Source organism: Vidua macroura, chromosome 20 (genome assembly GCF_024509145.1).
Source record: "Vidua macroura isolate BioBank_ID:100142 chromosome 20, ASM2450914v1, whole genome shotgun sequence".
NCBI classification, from domain to species: domain Eukaryota; kingdom Metazoa; phylum Chordata; class Aves; order Passeriformes; family Viduidae; genus Vidua; species Vidua macroura.
This window is the reverse complement of record NC_071590.1, coordinates 696,369-711,493: the sequence shown is the minus strand read 5'-3', so window position 1 is coordinate 711,493 and position 15,125 is coordinate 696,369. Positions and strand designations below refer to the sequence as shown.

Here is a 15,125-nt window from a genome sequence, read left to right as displayed (position 1 = left end):
GACTCTCGAGCTCCTGGCTGGTTACCTCATCGGGGTGGCATGTGCGCTCAGCTGGGTGGGTCTCTGAGCTGTCCCTTCCCTCTGGGAAAGCCATCGAGCTAATCCTAGAGCAGACCTGCAGCCCTGGCTCCACGTGGGCTTCTGCCCAATGAGCAGGGGGAAGCAGGGAGAGCAGCGTGAGTGGGAGTCAGGCCCTCTGATAGCCCTGGTGCTGCCAGGTGACAGGGGACCTGTGGGAGTTTCTGCTGTCCTGGAGGTCAGCAGGGCTAACGGGGCTGCACATCCCTCCCCAGCAAATCCAGCTCTGAAACAAGGGAGCAGCTGGCACGCGGACAGCTGGGGAATGGTTAGGTCTATGTGTTGCTGTGACTGCGATGCCACCAAGTAGTTCACCTCCACAACTTTAGGAAGAAACCACCCATGAGCCGCAGGGCTCTGGCAAGTGCAGGCACTGCAGCCCAACACAAGTCAGGAACTGAGGGAGGAATGGTTTCCTCAGTCCAAACAGGTGCTTTCTCCTGGGAAGAGCCCAGAAGGCAGACATGGATCCGATGGCAGGTGTGGACACAGGGTACAGTACAAAATGTCCACTGAAGTTCTGTTGTTTTGGACAGGCAAAGCTGGCAGGGGAGCGTGGAGCCCGTGCGATCCTTTTTGACATCACCGATGATGAAAGTGCTGCTGATCAGGTACAGACCCCAGTGATACCCTCAGCTAAAACACAGTGCTCCTGTCCCATCCCGAAATGTGCTCAGGGCAGGACCCCCCAGCCACCAGTGGGAGGTCCCAGGAGGATGCTGCTGGTGTTGACTGTTGGCTCTTACCCTACACAGACAGTTTCCATGGCACATCCGTGCTCTTAAAAGACACTGTCTGGTCAATCAAACTCTTCTGTGAGGAGCTGGATGCTTCCTCTTGGGAAGTCATAAATTTCCCCATCCCACATAGTCCAGACAGCCCAGTGTACCTCAGGAAAGGTGATTTCTCAAGTTTCCAAGCCAACAGCAAGCAACTGCTTTGCTGTTCATGCAGGTTTAACCTTGGTTAGGACGCCTCCAAGGGTCCCTTTCCCCAGCACTGTTGTCATCTCTGGAAGGGAATCAATTCCCCATCCAGATAATCCAGGGATATGAAAAACATCCAGTTTTAGGTAGGGAACAGACAGGGGAGCTGGTGCCTGACCTCATCCAAGCTTTGGATTCCTTGCTGGATCCATCCCTCGTGGCTTTTTCATGCACTTACATCTTAATTTCTTGTGCCAGAGAAACACAGCAGCAAAAGCAGGTCCATGAGGTGATGCTGAGGTTGCTCAGATCCCAGTCTCTGATCCCTACCCCGAGCCTTGGATCCCACTTTTCCAGCTTTCCCATTTGGTACACAAAAGCCAAGAGCATCAGATCCTATCAACAACTCAGAGCCTTCGGCCTTGCCTCCATGGTTTTCTTGACCATCTGCACCTCCATTCACATCTCCATCCCTGTCCACTGACCTCTGGATTCCCCCAGGGTACGGGAAGGGGTTACTGGGTCTGATGGCCACCCTGATCCAAGTCAGTCTGGAGGAGAGCAGGCTCGGACACTTGCTGAGCCAGCCTGTGCTATGCTGCCTGGATCACAGTGGAAGACTGCCGGTGTGACAAACAGAAAGCAGAATGTCCTTAGGGAGCAGGGGAACTGGATGGGTCCAGAGCAGAGGAAGCATTTCTGTGGTGAAGGCAGCACTTGGCAGTGCTGTTGGCACTTTCACAGGGAAGAGGAGGGACCAAGAGCTTTTGCACAGGGGCTTGAAAGAAGCTCAAGAGACACCAAGCATGAGGAGTCACCAGCAGGGAAAATTAAGAAATCCATGCTGGAAAATTGATAAAAGAGAAGCTTACATCTGATTCATTATAGAGGGATCATGTAAACTTGAGGGAGCAGTCAGTCTCCGAAGTGTTACAAGAAGCATCATGAGGAATGGACGTGTCTGGGGGGCTGGGATCGTCCTTGTTTCAGGCTGTTCTGGATCAGCCCTCACTCTGTTTCTTTGCAGCTGAGGAAGCCCAGAGGCCTGAGCCAGCCTGTGGTCCTAATCAGGGGCCATGACGCTGAGCTCCTCATGGGCGTTGTGAACAAGAACAGAGAGGCCCACGTGAAGATAGAGGTCAAGGAGCCACCAGCTTGGGTGAGAGACACGTGATTCCCACTGCCTCCTGTATCCTCCCTCCCAGCCTGCTAGCCTTTCCCAGAGAGGCTGAGCTTTCCTCCTCAGGGATGGAGATCACAGCCTGTTGCAGGAGTTGTCTTTAGCATTCAGACTTGCTGCAAGTAAAGGCTCAAAAGCACTTTCAGCTTAGTTTTTTTTTTTTGCTTTAACATCATGAGTGAGGCAAGGGTATTCTCTGTCTTCAAGTAAGACCAAGCCTTGATTTTCTCATCATGTGCTGCCTTAGACCATGGTCTCAAGGGAGCTGAGATGCTGCAAGACAGAGATACTCTATTCTTGTATGGATGTGCAGAAAAGAGCGAACCATTTTTTCTTTTACCTGTAAAGAACAAAGAGGTGGAGCTTGGCCAAGGATGATATTTCCCAAGACTGATGGTCCAGAAGAGATGGAGATTCCCCTAGCCTCTAACTCCCACCAAGAGTAATTTCCACACAAGAGTAATTTCTGTCCCGTTTTATCCAACAGCCAGACTACGACGTGTGGATTCTTCTCACAGTGGTCAGCACTGTGGTTGTCATCATTTTGATTTTTGTTGTCCGCACAAAGTGCCAGCTGAACAGGACTCAGGTAGGGATCTTGTACACCAGATGTGTCTGAGCAAACAGGAATACAGGAAAAGCTGGAACAGACTCCTTTTGGGAGGGGAAATGGCAGATAGTGATAGGACAGGGAGAATAGTTTTAAACTAAGAGGAGAGATTTAGATTCGATGTGGGAAGAAATTCTTCCCTGTGAGGATGGTGAGGTCCTGGCACAGGGTGCCCAGAGCAGCTGTGGCTGGCCCTGGAACCCTGGAAGTGTCCAAGGCCAGGTTGGATGGGACTTGGAGCAACCTGGGGTAGTGGAAGATGTCCCTGCCCATGGCAGGAGAGTGGAATAAGATGAGCTTTAAAGTCCCTTCTAATCAAAGCCATTCCTCAATTCTGTGATTGTGTGATTTAGTATTCTTAATAGAAATTAACAAATTAAATAATCATCTTCCCAGAGTCAGATGTATTTCCATATTTGAGACTATCTCATTTGTCCTATAGAGAGACAGTCCTTTAGGGATCAAAAATTCAGCACTGCTGAGTGATTTGAATGTCTAGGGCCAGATTTCTCCTGCTGGTGACAAAGCCGACTCTGGTGGAGTCAGCTTAGACAGAAAGTCACCTCTGCAGATAGGTTATCATCCCCAAATTTCTGATAATGCCATTTTGAATATGGGAGGGCAGAGTAAGGCTGAACCTCTCCTCAAGGCCCGTCTGTCTCTGCAGGACTCGGTGCAGCAGCAGACCCTGCAGGCCATCGGGCAACTGGCCACACGGCGCTACCAGCCCCGGGCACGGCCGGCCCCGCGCTGGGACTCAGCCAGCAGCTGCAGCTCCGCCCCGGTCTGTGCCATCTGCCTCGAGGAGTTCAGCGAGGGCCAGGTAGGGTTTGGGCAGGACTGCTGCACTCATGGCTCTGGCTTCGCAGGTAGGGGCGTCAGCAGTGGGAGCTGAGCATGGCAGGAGCTGGAGGCCTGTGAGATGCTTCCTTCTGAACTCCTGAGTGCTGGAAAGGGACTGCATCCACGGAGGTGTGCCTGCCCCTGGGCTATAAAGCCTCTGCTGAAGTCATGTCTCCAGGCAGGTCTCCAGCTGTGGCTGTGGGGTAAAATGCCCATGTTGAAATAGGGTAAAATTGGATTTGCTGCTTCAGAGCACCCAGCCTGAAATCTCCCTATTCCCAAGGGCTTGCACCACTCTGGATGTTCACAGAGCAGGACCAGAGGTGCTCCACAGCCTCCTCCATGCACAATTGGGCTGCAGATCCCTCACTGTTAGACATCTGTCTGTCCTTCAAAGCTCACTTCCATCAAGAAGGACCCATCCAGGTCTTGAAAAATGGTTCTCATTGCTCATCCTCCTCCTCTCCACTTCTTTCTAGGAACTGCGGATCATCTCGTGCTCCCACGAGTTCCATCGGGAATGTGTTGACCCTTGGCTGCAGCAACACCACACATGTCCACTTTGCATGTTCAATATTCTTGGTAGGGCTCAGACACAGCATTTCCTGGTTGAGGACAGGGTTGGGTGCAAGATTGTGCACAGGAGCTCCAGTTACTCTTGGGAGATGGATCAGCAGGTCCTCGTGTCCATGTGCACAGAGTGGACAGGGGACTGTGTGCACAGAGAGGAGTCCCTTGCCTGTAAGCCCAACCAGGGTACAGCGAGGTGCTGGGCTTGGGCTGGGACCTGCACCAAGAGGAGGGATTCCAGTCCTGGGACCTGTGGGGAAGGGAAGGTGGGATCTGGGGGTCATGGCAGCAGGAAGGGTGTGCAGGACCATCAGGTTAGTTTGGTGGTGGCAGCGAGGAGTTGCAGAGTATGGGTGGGACGTGGGGCCACGGTGGGAGGGCAGTGGAGCATCAGTGCTGGGGTTGCTGCAGCTGGGCTGAGGGACATGCTGGATACTCCCTTCTGGGCTGTGGGATGTGTGCTGTATACTCCCTTCTTTCTCCACAGCCAGAGACTCGGAGGACCAGGCCATGGCTGCCAGCTCCAGGCTGGTCCCTCAGGAAATGGAGCCTGGGCGGCGACTCCACCTTTTCCGCCAGCATCCGGGACATGCCCTTTACCACCTCCCCCAAGCATATCCTCAGAGGAACCTCAGGAGCTTTCCCCCAGAGCCAGCCCACGGCAACCCCTTCTTCCACTCTCCAGAGCTCTCCCAGCTGGATTTTGGCACCATCCACTACATGCCCTACAGACCAGCCACCTCCCTGCTGGCCTGTGGCCACGTGGCCCCGCTGGCCCCAGGCTTGCTGGGGCAGCAGCACCCCAATCCCTCTGCATGCGGGCAGGCGCTGGCACCTCACAGGACATGTCCCCTTCAGCCTCAGCCTCCCTGTCTGGCACCCAAGGCAGTCGTGGCACAGAAGCAGCACCGTGTGCCCACCCTGCGCCGAGGGCTTAGCCACGGGCACCAGCACAACAGCAGTGGCTCTGGAGAGAGCTATCTCACGGAGCACAGCGGGTACCTGGCTGACGGGCCGGGCAGTGACTCCAGCTCCGGGCCCTGCCACGGCTCCTCCAGTGACTCCATGTTGAACTGCACGGACGTCAGCCTGCAGGGCATCCACGGCAGCTGCTCCACATTCCGCAGCTCCCTCAGCAGTGACTATGATCCCTTCGTGTACTGCAGCTCCGAGGGCCCCACCACAGACCACGGCCAGGAGCATCTGCGGCCGCCCAGGGAGAGGCGGCCCCGGTCCTTGGACCTGATGGTGCCCGGGGGGGCTGCTCCGGCCAAGCCGCAGGTGCTCAGCCACATCCACTACCACCACCACCAGCACCACCACTACAGGCAGGACACAGAGTGTTCCCCTGGGCGGGCCGGTCAGGGGCCCAGGCAGCGCAAATCCCGGTATTCTGGGGCCAAGGTTACCTTCCACAGTGCTCGGACACAAAAGAGGACTGCGAAAAGCCATCACTCTCAGCAGCCTCTGGAAAGCAGTGCTGTGCTGCAGGAGGCAGCTCCAGCAGGCCAGCCAGCCTGTCCCCAGGAAGGCCAGGAGCCCCCTCACGCCCCCTCCACTTCTTCAAACAGGCTGGACTTCAGTGTAGATGCCAACAGACAATTGGGAGCAGCTGGCACAGCACCTGTCCCACCAACCCCCAGACACAGCTTACAGAGCAGGCATCACCGAAGGAAAAGAAAGTGTCACCTGGAGCCCGACCCCGCTCTCCTGCCCAAGGACTCGGCCGAGCCCAGAGCCTGCCACACTCACCTTCCTCCCGGCCATCCCACTGGCTACCGCTGCTCTCCCGAAGCCCAGCCCCTGATCCCAAGCGCTCCCCTGCCCAGCAGCTCCCGGCCGCTCTGGAAATGTTTAGTGCCACAGTCCAGCTCTGAGCTGAGGAAGCAGGAGGAGGGGTTGTCAGGACAGGAGAGAAACCACTCAGTTCCTGCAGATTTCTCAGGGACATGCACCCCCAGACACAGTCTGAGTGTTCGTCTTCACTGCCCATCTCAGCAGGGTGGTCAGGGTAAGTCTGGCCTTTGCCTTTCCTGGCAGCAAGCAGGTGAATGAGGAGGGAGTTTGCTGAAGGAACTCCAGCTGCCAGGACACCTGGTCCCTTCCTGATGGGTTTTCCTACAGGAGCACTGACTGCAGGAGCATTCCAGAGCTCACCTGTGAGGGTGGTGGCCTGAAAGATGAACAAGTGTGTTAAAGAGTGCACCAAACCCTGAAGTACTACAACTGAGAAATAAGGTGGCTAATTTTAATTAAACATCTCTAGCAGCTGGAATATCTCCCAAAGGAAGGAGTGGGGCCACTTTTTTCAGTGTCTTTGCAGCAGTCTTGGGTGTCTTACTGGCAGAGTTGTTATCATTAAGGCGTTTTGGGCTCCAGTTGTTTTAGCCAAGCCCAGCTAACTGGAATCAGTGAGAAAGGAAGTGTGTGTGGCCCGGGGTAGTAGAACAGACTAATTGAGTTGCTCGATTTGCACATCCCTCATTTCTCACCTGCCTCTGTTGCGTGGGAGTTGCTTTTTAGAGTCTTTTGGAAATCAGATGTAATTAAAGTTTGGCCCTAACTGCTGCACTCTCTCACAAAGAGAGGGAAATGCCTTTGAGACGAGTGTCTTTGAAAGAACCTGAGTTTAGCTCCCAGGTCTTGCTCTCTCAGGTCCTCTGAAGGCAGCAACCTGCGAGTCAGCAGGGACAGGTGCTGGCTGGGAGCAGAGCCTGGCTCCATTCCTCGCCCTGCCACTGACTCATTGCAGGTCCTCGGGCAAATCCTTTTGATTTAGGTACCAAACACAGATCTGGCTGTCTAATTTCTGTTAAAACACTGGCCATAAACTTGTGACTCACTGTGCCCATTGTGCCACAGAGATAATAACTTCCTCCCAGTGCTTGTCTATCCAGTCCCACCCCACGCCCAGGCTCCCGGTGCTGTGGAGGCAGCGGGGCAGGGGAGGCTGGATGGGCATGGTCCTGGCTTTCTGCAGCATTCTGGCCTCCCAGACTCCCAGGAACAGATATTTTTCCCAGGTGCAGAAGTGCCTGACACTGCAGATAGGTGATAGGGAGGTTCTTCCAAGGCCTGGAGGGATGCTGGTGTTTGGAGAGATAAGGAGGCATCAGGGCAGAGATGTCTCTGGTTGCAGGGAGCTCTGAGTGCCGATGCCCTCCCAGGGTACCCCACATGGAGAGAGCCCTCCTGGCTCAGGGCAGGCTGCTCAGGGCTTGCTTTGAGCTGCCAAATGAACCTGGAAGGGCTCAAAAAGCAGGAGTCTGTGCACCTAACACAGGGTGCTAGGCATTGCAAGGTCCATGCTGGGATGCTTCTGTGTCTTTGGAAATGGTGCCAGTGGCCCCAGTCTGTGCCCACCTCCTGATGACCCTCGACCCCCACCAGAGCCAGTGCCAGCTGCTTTGCCAAGCACACCAAGCCTTCATGCCCTCTTCCCTCCCCATTCCAGCAGGTATAAGGACCAGTGTGTCTGAAAGTGCTGTGAATCTGTGTCTGTTTACTGCAGCAGCTTCTATGGATGCTTTCAGGGCCACCCAACGAGTCAGAATTCCCTTGCAAGATTGAGAGACTACACCGATTCAGGATTTAACTTTATTAAGAGCAGAGGACAGAGCATAGAGCTTGTGCAGGGCTTATGCAGAAAAGCCACCAAGCTGAAAACATTGGTTGACATAACACAACCTCTGAATTATAATCACATTGGTTCTTTATCTTGGGAAAGATATAGATCAATAGAGAAGTAAAAAAGAGCAAAGAACAATCTCAGTAGACAGTCCCATGCAAACAGGACATGAAACACAGACAACGAGACCAAGGAAAAATGCATCTCTGCCTCCAGCTAAATGGCATAAGGCTGAAAATACAAGAGTGGATGAATTAGAAAGCCCAGCTTTAAATTAAAGTTTTGACATAAACTTTTCAGAAACCCAGTTTAAAAGAATAGCAAACAGTGGGACCCTGTAATTCCTAGGTGAAATTACAGAGAGGGAAGCTGTGTCTGTTCTGGTGGCAAGGGAGAGACACTGCACTAAGAAGAGTGTGAAGTCCAGTGACGAGTGACACAAAAATCCCCAATTGCCCCCGAGTAGAAGGAGGGTGGCATTAGGGTTATAACACTGCATCAGCACAGGCTGCAAAGAGGAGCCTACATAGACAGGAGAGCCTTATGAGAATATTGCTAAAATAAGCAGTCAAAAGATGTTTTTGGGCACAGGGATCATTTACAACCCCAGAAAAGGGCTGGTCAAGCAGCAGGGCAGAGAGGGCACTTGGAAACTGCTGTTCCAAAGCCAAGGTGTGACTGGAGAAGGAAATCAGAACAGAGCTGGATGCCAAGTGAAGTACAGAGCCATGGAGAGATGGGCCAGGAAATATTGCTGTGAACAGGTTGTGTAAAGCAGACTATTAATGCAAACGTTTTCAGCTGCACTGGAAGGGACAAGACTGCCTGGGGTTCTTCAGATCTAGGGAGTAACACAAGTCTGAGGGATATTCAGGGGCTGTAAGTGCAGTGCAGAAGAGCAAACTGCCTTTATTGCATTAGTGATCACCACGGGGGATGCTCGGGGAGGTTCTCACCTGGCACTGCTCCATTCAGGGCAGGGGGGGCAGAATCCCTCTTGAATCAAATCACCAGTTTGAGCACTTCTGAAATATAGTGGAGAGTAACAAATTGCCAGGGGTACAGATTACCCACTGGGCATCCTGCAGGGCTCAAGCACACAGCTGATAAATCCTGAATGTGGACTGCAGTCTTATCCATGCTCAGACCGAGGAGGAAGAGCTGAGGGCAATATCAGCTGGAAATAGCTGAAGCCACAGAACGATGAGCCTGACTTTCCAGCCAAGCAAATTGTTAAAAATTCAAATACAGGGTCTGACTTGTAGGCACATGGCTGAATGTGAAAACCAGGGGAGGAGGCAACCCAGTTTCTGTAGGGAGAGATAACACCTGGCAGATCTTTTAGGGGAAGGAAGCTCTGAAAGGATAAAAGGGAAGGTGCTCCCACAGGTGAATAACTCACTGAAAAAGGAGACAAGAGTGCAGATCAGACTTAGTGGAGGGGAATTACTCAGAGAAGGAGAAAAGTGGAGTTCTGCAACTGTATGAACCTTTCAGCAAGCTCATAAATATCCTGGACAAGGAGAGGAGATAGCAAAGTGTATAACATATAAAATCCATCAGGATGTCAAGCATTAAAACTGGATACAGAGTGTTACAGGAGGATCTCCTGCTGCTGAGCTGTTGAGCTGTTCAGGGGTGAAATCCCCTGTAATTAGCACAAAATGCCACACATAAGTAGAGCCACTTTTAAGTAAAAATCACAACGTTATTGTTATTATTATTGTTGTTATTTATTATCATTATCATTAGCTGGCTGAGAACTATGTGGAACAAGCAGAAAGTGCCTTTATGCAGCTGTGTACGCCTGTGGTGATCTCACAGCTCCTGATCACCAAAAAGGGTGGAAAAAGAAAGGAAAATAATTTCTGCCCCCTTGGAAGAAGGGCAGAAATGTATCTGGTACAATCCCAGCAATGTTTTTTTCTGAGAAAATAGAAAGAATAGTGAGACTTTCATGTGGGGAAAAAGTGATTAGCCGAGGATATGGAAGAGAGGATATGGAATAAGGAGAGCAGAGGAGAAGGCAGACAAGAGAGTACTTAGAACAAAGTAATTGATGGCATCAAATGGGAACCAGAAGCTTTAAAACACCCAAAAGGCAACACATGGTGTGTAGTGAAACTGGTGCTGGTTGCCCCCGGGATTTAGATGCCAGAAGTAAAATGGTTTTGAGAGCCCAGATCAAGAAGTAGCAAATGCAGAGATGCAAATCCACCCTCTGGCTCAGGAAGTTCCTAAACCAGGGCTTCCAGAAGCTGCTGGTGCTCCTGTGGGATGCAGCACCCTCCAGGTGTATACTAACCTCGCCCAGCTGCCAGGTGAGGCTGAATATTGGTCCACAGCCCCTGGAGAAATTCCACTTGTGCAGGCAGTGCCATGCACTGGCATCGCAGGGAATAACGCTGTGGATGATCCCAAAGAGCCTTGCATGATCTTGGAGTTTATGCCTCTTCCTTGAGCACCTCTATCAGCCGTTCTTCGCGGGCTTTGCGTGAAGGTGCATCCCTGACTCTTCCGTTGCCTGGGAAAGACCACACCTGGGAGTTGTGTCCCTGGAGAATCAATCCTGGAGCAATGCTGATGGATCCTCTTAAAGGAAGACAGACAGCTGGCAGTGAATTCCAGCTGGATGGTTTCCTGAATCACCCTGGCACACCTGGGAAGCGTCCCAGAACAGCCACATTGCTCCAGCACAGGCTGATGAAATCTCTTGATTTCTCTCCCTGGGAAAGCTCACCTCCTGCAGAGCTCTCGACATCCTCCCCCTCTTCTCCTTCCTGCTCATCCTGAGTCTCTTTTTCTGCCACATCTTTCTTTTAACCTTACTAGGGAGGGGGGAAGGGTTTAGAGGGAAAAAAAAAGACCACCTTTAAAACCTAACAACCAAAGAACATGATTTCTGTGGGGTCATAAAGGTGTGCTCCAGGTTGTTGCCCTGCCATGGCCAGTCCACCAGCCAAGGTTCCCCCACCTCTCCCAGTTCATGATCTTTTCTTAGCACAAGCAGGGGACACTTATGCAGGCACAGCTTTCAGAAAATATTTTAGTAATGCTGAGACTGAAGGCATGTGAACACAGAGGGCTTGAAGCTGGACAGTCTCTTTTTGGGTTGCACATAAGCTGGTGACAAGGAAAGCAGTTGGAAATGGCTTATTCCACATACTTGTGACTCCAGTCACAAATGCAAGAGATGCTGAAACTCCGTCTTCAGGTACTATGGCCATGCTTGCACACATGTGTAAATGTATAACACCATGTGCATTCATTTTCCCACATTGATTAGCTACGGTTTTCCAAGCAGAATCTCATTTGTTTGTTTTCTTCCTACATATTTAATTTTCAAGGCTGTGCTCCTACAGCTGGTGATATATAACCAACAAGAATTTGTTATGACTGTTCTGAAAAGCTGTTTTAAATTGCCCTCGATGAATCTCTAAGAGGGCATTTCTTCCCTTTGATCTCAGAAACATTCCGAAAAAGGGAGATAGGAAGAATAATGCCTGTATGCCTTTGCTGGGCTATGCTGACCTTGTGTAAGAGTTCTGGGCAGGCTTGAGAGACATCTGGGAAGGGACTGTGGTGTGTGTGACAACAGGCAGTGACTTGGAGAGAAAAGGGCTGTCTGGAGCAGTGACTTGGGTGCACCTTCTTAGGCAGCCCTTTTGTTGGATGGTTCCAACTAAACTGCTCAGCACCTGCCTATCAATAATTCTCCAGGCAGAAGGGGCTGGCAAGAGCCTGGGCCTGAGCTGGGCTCAGAAGCAATTTGTGCAACCTCTTGAACACTGTGGAACATGTGTCGTTCCTGTCTTGCATCACTGCTCTCTGCTCTTACTGCCTGGAGTTTCTGTTGCCCCCTGGCTCTGTGAGATATGAATTGGTGTTATTTTCTGTTCCTAATAATTTTTAAATCAGCTGTACAGATTTTCACAAAGAGCAAACATTAAAAAGCCTCAAAAGCAAATACCTAGCAGTGATGTGAATCCTAGGGTGCCCTTAGCCTGCCTCCTCTGAAATATATAAGGAGTAGCTTGATGTCTTAAGATTTTATTGTACTTCACCTTAGAGGAATAAACTGGCTGGGAGGTGGCCAGAAAGTTCCCTCTGAAAAACTGAGAGAAACTTCCTAGAATCATGCAATATTCTGAATTGGAAGGGACCCACAAGGATCATCCAGTCCAGTTCCTGGCCCTGCCCAGGACGCTACAACAATCCCAGCCTGCGCATGCATCCCTGGGAGCGTTGTTCAAACGCTCCTGGAGCTCTGGCAGCCTCGAGGCTGGGACCATTCCCTGGGGAGCCTGTTTCAGTGGCTTAGTGGCTTTTTTAGTAGCTTTTAAAACCACTTAGTGGTTTTTCCTGCAGCATCTATTCTCTGGATTGCAGGGTCAAGGCCCCAGCCGCTGCAGAGCCTGGGAATGTTCAGCCAGGTGTAGCTGACACTTTTCTTTCTCCTTTTCTTTGAATGCAGGATCTGAAGAGGAGGTCCAGGATGTCCATGAACACTCAGTTTAATAAAACACTGGCTTGTTTGCTCACTGGGAGTTGGAGTGGACACAGATGTTGATGGAGCTTCTCACATCTGACTCTGCCCAGCCCTGTCCTGCTGAGACACAGACTGGCAAGAGCAACGGGCCACTCGTGGTCTCCTGACACGTCCCCATGCCCTGACAATCACACAGACAGAGCCCTGCCCTCTGGGCCCATCTCCTCTGGAGGCACAGGCAGCCCCTCGTCATTGCGTGGCACCGCTCCAAGCTGGGCAGGGCTCCCAGGGAGAGCTCACCGAGTGAGTGCAAGCTGCTATTTTGGCATGTTCATGCCACAGAAGGTTTTGCTAAATGCTGCAAAAATAAACAAGCCTTCGAGACCAAAAGCTGCAGAAATTACTTTCTGTGGCCTGGTAGCTCCTGACTTCATTTCCTCACTTAGGTCAAAAGTCAGATTTCTTCAATGAACTTTTCCATGCTTATTTCAGACACAGGATCAAGCTATTCTCCATCTCACCGCTCACAGGGCTGCCCTGCAAGGTGCTGCTTCTGACTTCAGTGGAAACCAAGTGCTCTCATCACTTGGTCACCTCAATGTCCCTCAGCTGACACCGTCTCGGCCACTGACTGCCAGCAGCAGGAGAGGGGAAGACACAGGGACATCAGCATTTCTGGGAAGGAGCTGGGTCAGGCTCTTTCCATTGCAAAGAATCCACCCTCTCATCTGGCAATGCAAACAAAGTCTATCACTCACCCCCTAATTCCTACACTTACCCTCAAATAGCTGTCATGGCCAGCCCTGTTAAGAGCATATTTCAAACATATCTTAGATGTCCCCATCAGAGGAGTAATACAAAATCCTGGATTTCACATGGCTCCTGCTTCTCTCCTTCCTCTCATTGCCCCAATACACAGCAAATATTCCCAGCAAAAGCCTCCATAATAAATGCAGAGCAGGGCCCTATCCATCACCCAGCCTTAACTTCATATTCTGAGACTCCTGAAATCCTTCAAAAGGATTTTTCTGTCTTTTCCAACATTTTGATGATTCAGGGAGAAAACTTGAGAAATCATCAGGCTCTAGTTTATTACGTTCCCACTCCCCGCATTTATGAATATTTTGGGGTTTTCTGAATGTCACTGGTTCTTATTTCCTACATCTCATAACTTGCAGACATTCAAGCAAAATAAAACCTGCCAAATTAAAAAATACAGAACCCGTGCAGCTTTCAAACAGCAGAGAATTCCCATCAGGTTCACTGCCCTAAATGATCAGTCAGGCCAAAGAATCAGCCAGATTCCCATGTGAAGTGCACGTTTCTGTGGCACCAAGTGCCTCCAAGCACAAGGAAGCATTGGTGAGGATACAACACTGGAGCTAAAGACAACTCTTAACAATTTGAAACTTGATGTAGGGACAGACTTTCTCATCTGCTCAGTAAAGCTTCCTGTGTCTTCCTTTAAAGCAGCAGCTTCTCAAGAGAGCACTCTGGTGATGCAGTCCCAGTTCAGGATAATCCTTTGCCTTCCTTTGTTGGTGGGCTTTTTACGGGGTTTGCTGCCCTTAATCCTCGAAAAAGGCATCTTTTTCCCAGCTGCTAATCAGTCCCTGACAGTCAAGTGATCAGCCAATAGCACTGTTTTAAACCCAGCATTATCCCCTTGTAGTGCTCATTCCTTGTCTCCTTGTGACCAGGCCCCTGTGGGACCTTTCAGCCTAGGGAAGAGCTGAATATCTTTCATCAAAGAACCCAGCAGAATTAAATTCAGACCTTTCCAGGCTCTTGTTTGTCCTACAGTGCAAGCTCAGAGAGTTTTCTCCTGTGAAGTTGGTCTTAAACTAGAGGAAAAATCCAGGAGCGGGTCTGGATTCATCCCATTCAGCTTCTCGTGCTCCTGGTCTGTGGCTTGTCTGAACCAGCTCCCTGTGTCCTTGACCATCCTGGAGGGCTCAGAGGCTTAACAGAGGGGGAGGGTCATGAAGTCAGGGTGCTCCCACTTGCTTTTTTGAGGAGTCAGGAAGGCAGAGAGCCTCCAGGGATGCACTTCACTGCTCAAAAGAACAAGTGCAGCTCTAAAGTCCTCTCTTTGCCTCCTTATTCCCAACAGAAGAGGGAATTGTGGAAAGAGGGAATTCCATGGCTCAGAATTTGTGAGCCACAAGCTTCTTTGGGAAAGCTGCACCCTTTCCACTCCCCACTGCAGTATTACCAGGCTGCCAGGGCAGCGCCTGCTTCCAGGTGCCTCCCTTCCCTGACCTTATGCTGCTGCTCCTGTTCACGTAGGAAATGCTGGAGTGCAGGTCTGCCTCGGTGGGGGCTCAGGGGGAGGAGAGGGAGGAACTGTCTGGGAACCTGGGTTTGAAAGATCCTCTTCAGTAGATGGATGACTATCCTTGGCTGCCTGGGAGGGAAGAAGCAGTATCTGAGAAAATAGGGAGTGGTTCCTCACAGTTCTTTGCCTCTTGCTTCTGGGTGATGCTTTTGAGTGCTTGGTGCCTGTGGGCTCCACCATGGAATTTCTCCAGCATTCCTGCAGTGATGCAGAGCTCATTTTCCTTCTTTGCATGCCAAGTCACAGCCAAAAACTGATGGAAGCCAGGGCATCCCAAGCTCCCTCTATCCAAACGGAAGGTCCAGTCCTTCTGCTGGGACCCCGTTCCCAGGAGCTCTGACCCCGTGAACTGGGCATGTGGTCGGGCTGGCTGGATAACTCCCCTCCTGCACAAATCCTTCAGATCCTTTGGAAATGTGAATATCGGTTCGTTTTGTTGTTGCTCTTTGTTTCGTTTGTTTTT

General features: G+C 51.2%; 1 protein-coding gene across 1 annotated transcript in view; it reads left to right on the top strand.

Annotated features, from left to right (window-relative positions):
* The window catches only part of RNF43 (ring finger protein 43), a 57,276-nt gene extending 43,148 nt beyond the window's left edge, over positions 1–14,128 (top strand). Inside the window, exons 3-9 of the mRNA XM_053995705.1 lie at positions 615–689; positions 2,032–2,163; positions 2,672–2,773; positions 3,462–3,617; positions 4,117–4,219; positions 4,695–6,218; positions 12,310–14,128. Coding sequence (XP_053851680.1) covers positions 615–689; positions 2,032–2,163; positions 2,672–2,773; positions 3,462–3,617; positions 4,117–4,219; positions 4,695–6,218; positions 12,310–12,353 — 2,136 coding nt within the window. The 3' untranslated portion in view covers positions 12,354–14,128. The remainder of the gene's footprint in view (positions 1–614; positions 690–2,031; positions 2,164–2,671; positions 2,774–3,461; positions 3,618–4,116; positions 4,220–4,694; positions 6,219–12,309) is intronic.
* The last annotated feature ends 997 nt before the right edge of the window (positions 14,129–15,125 follow it).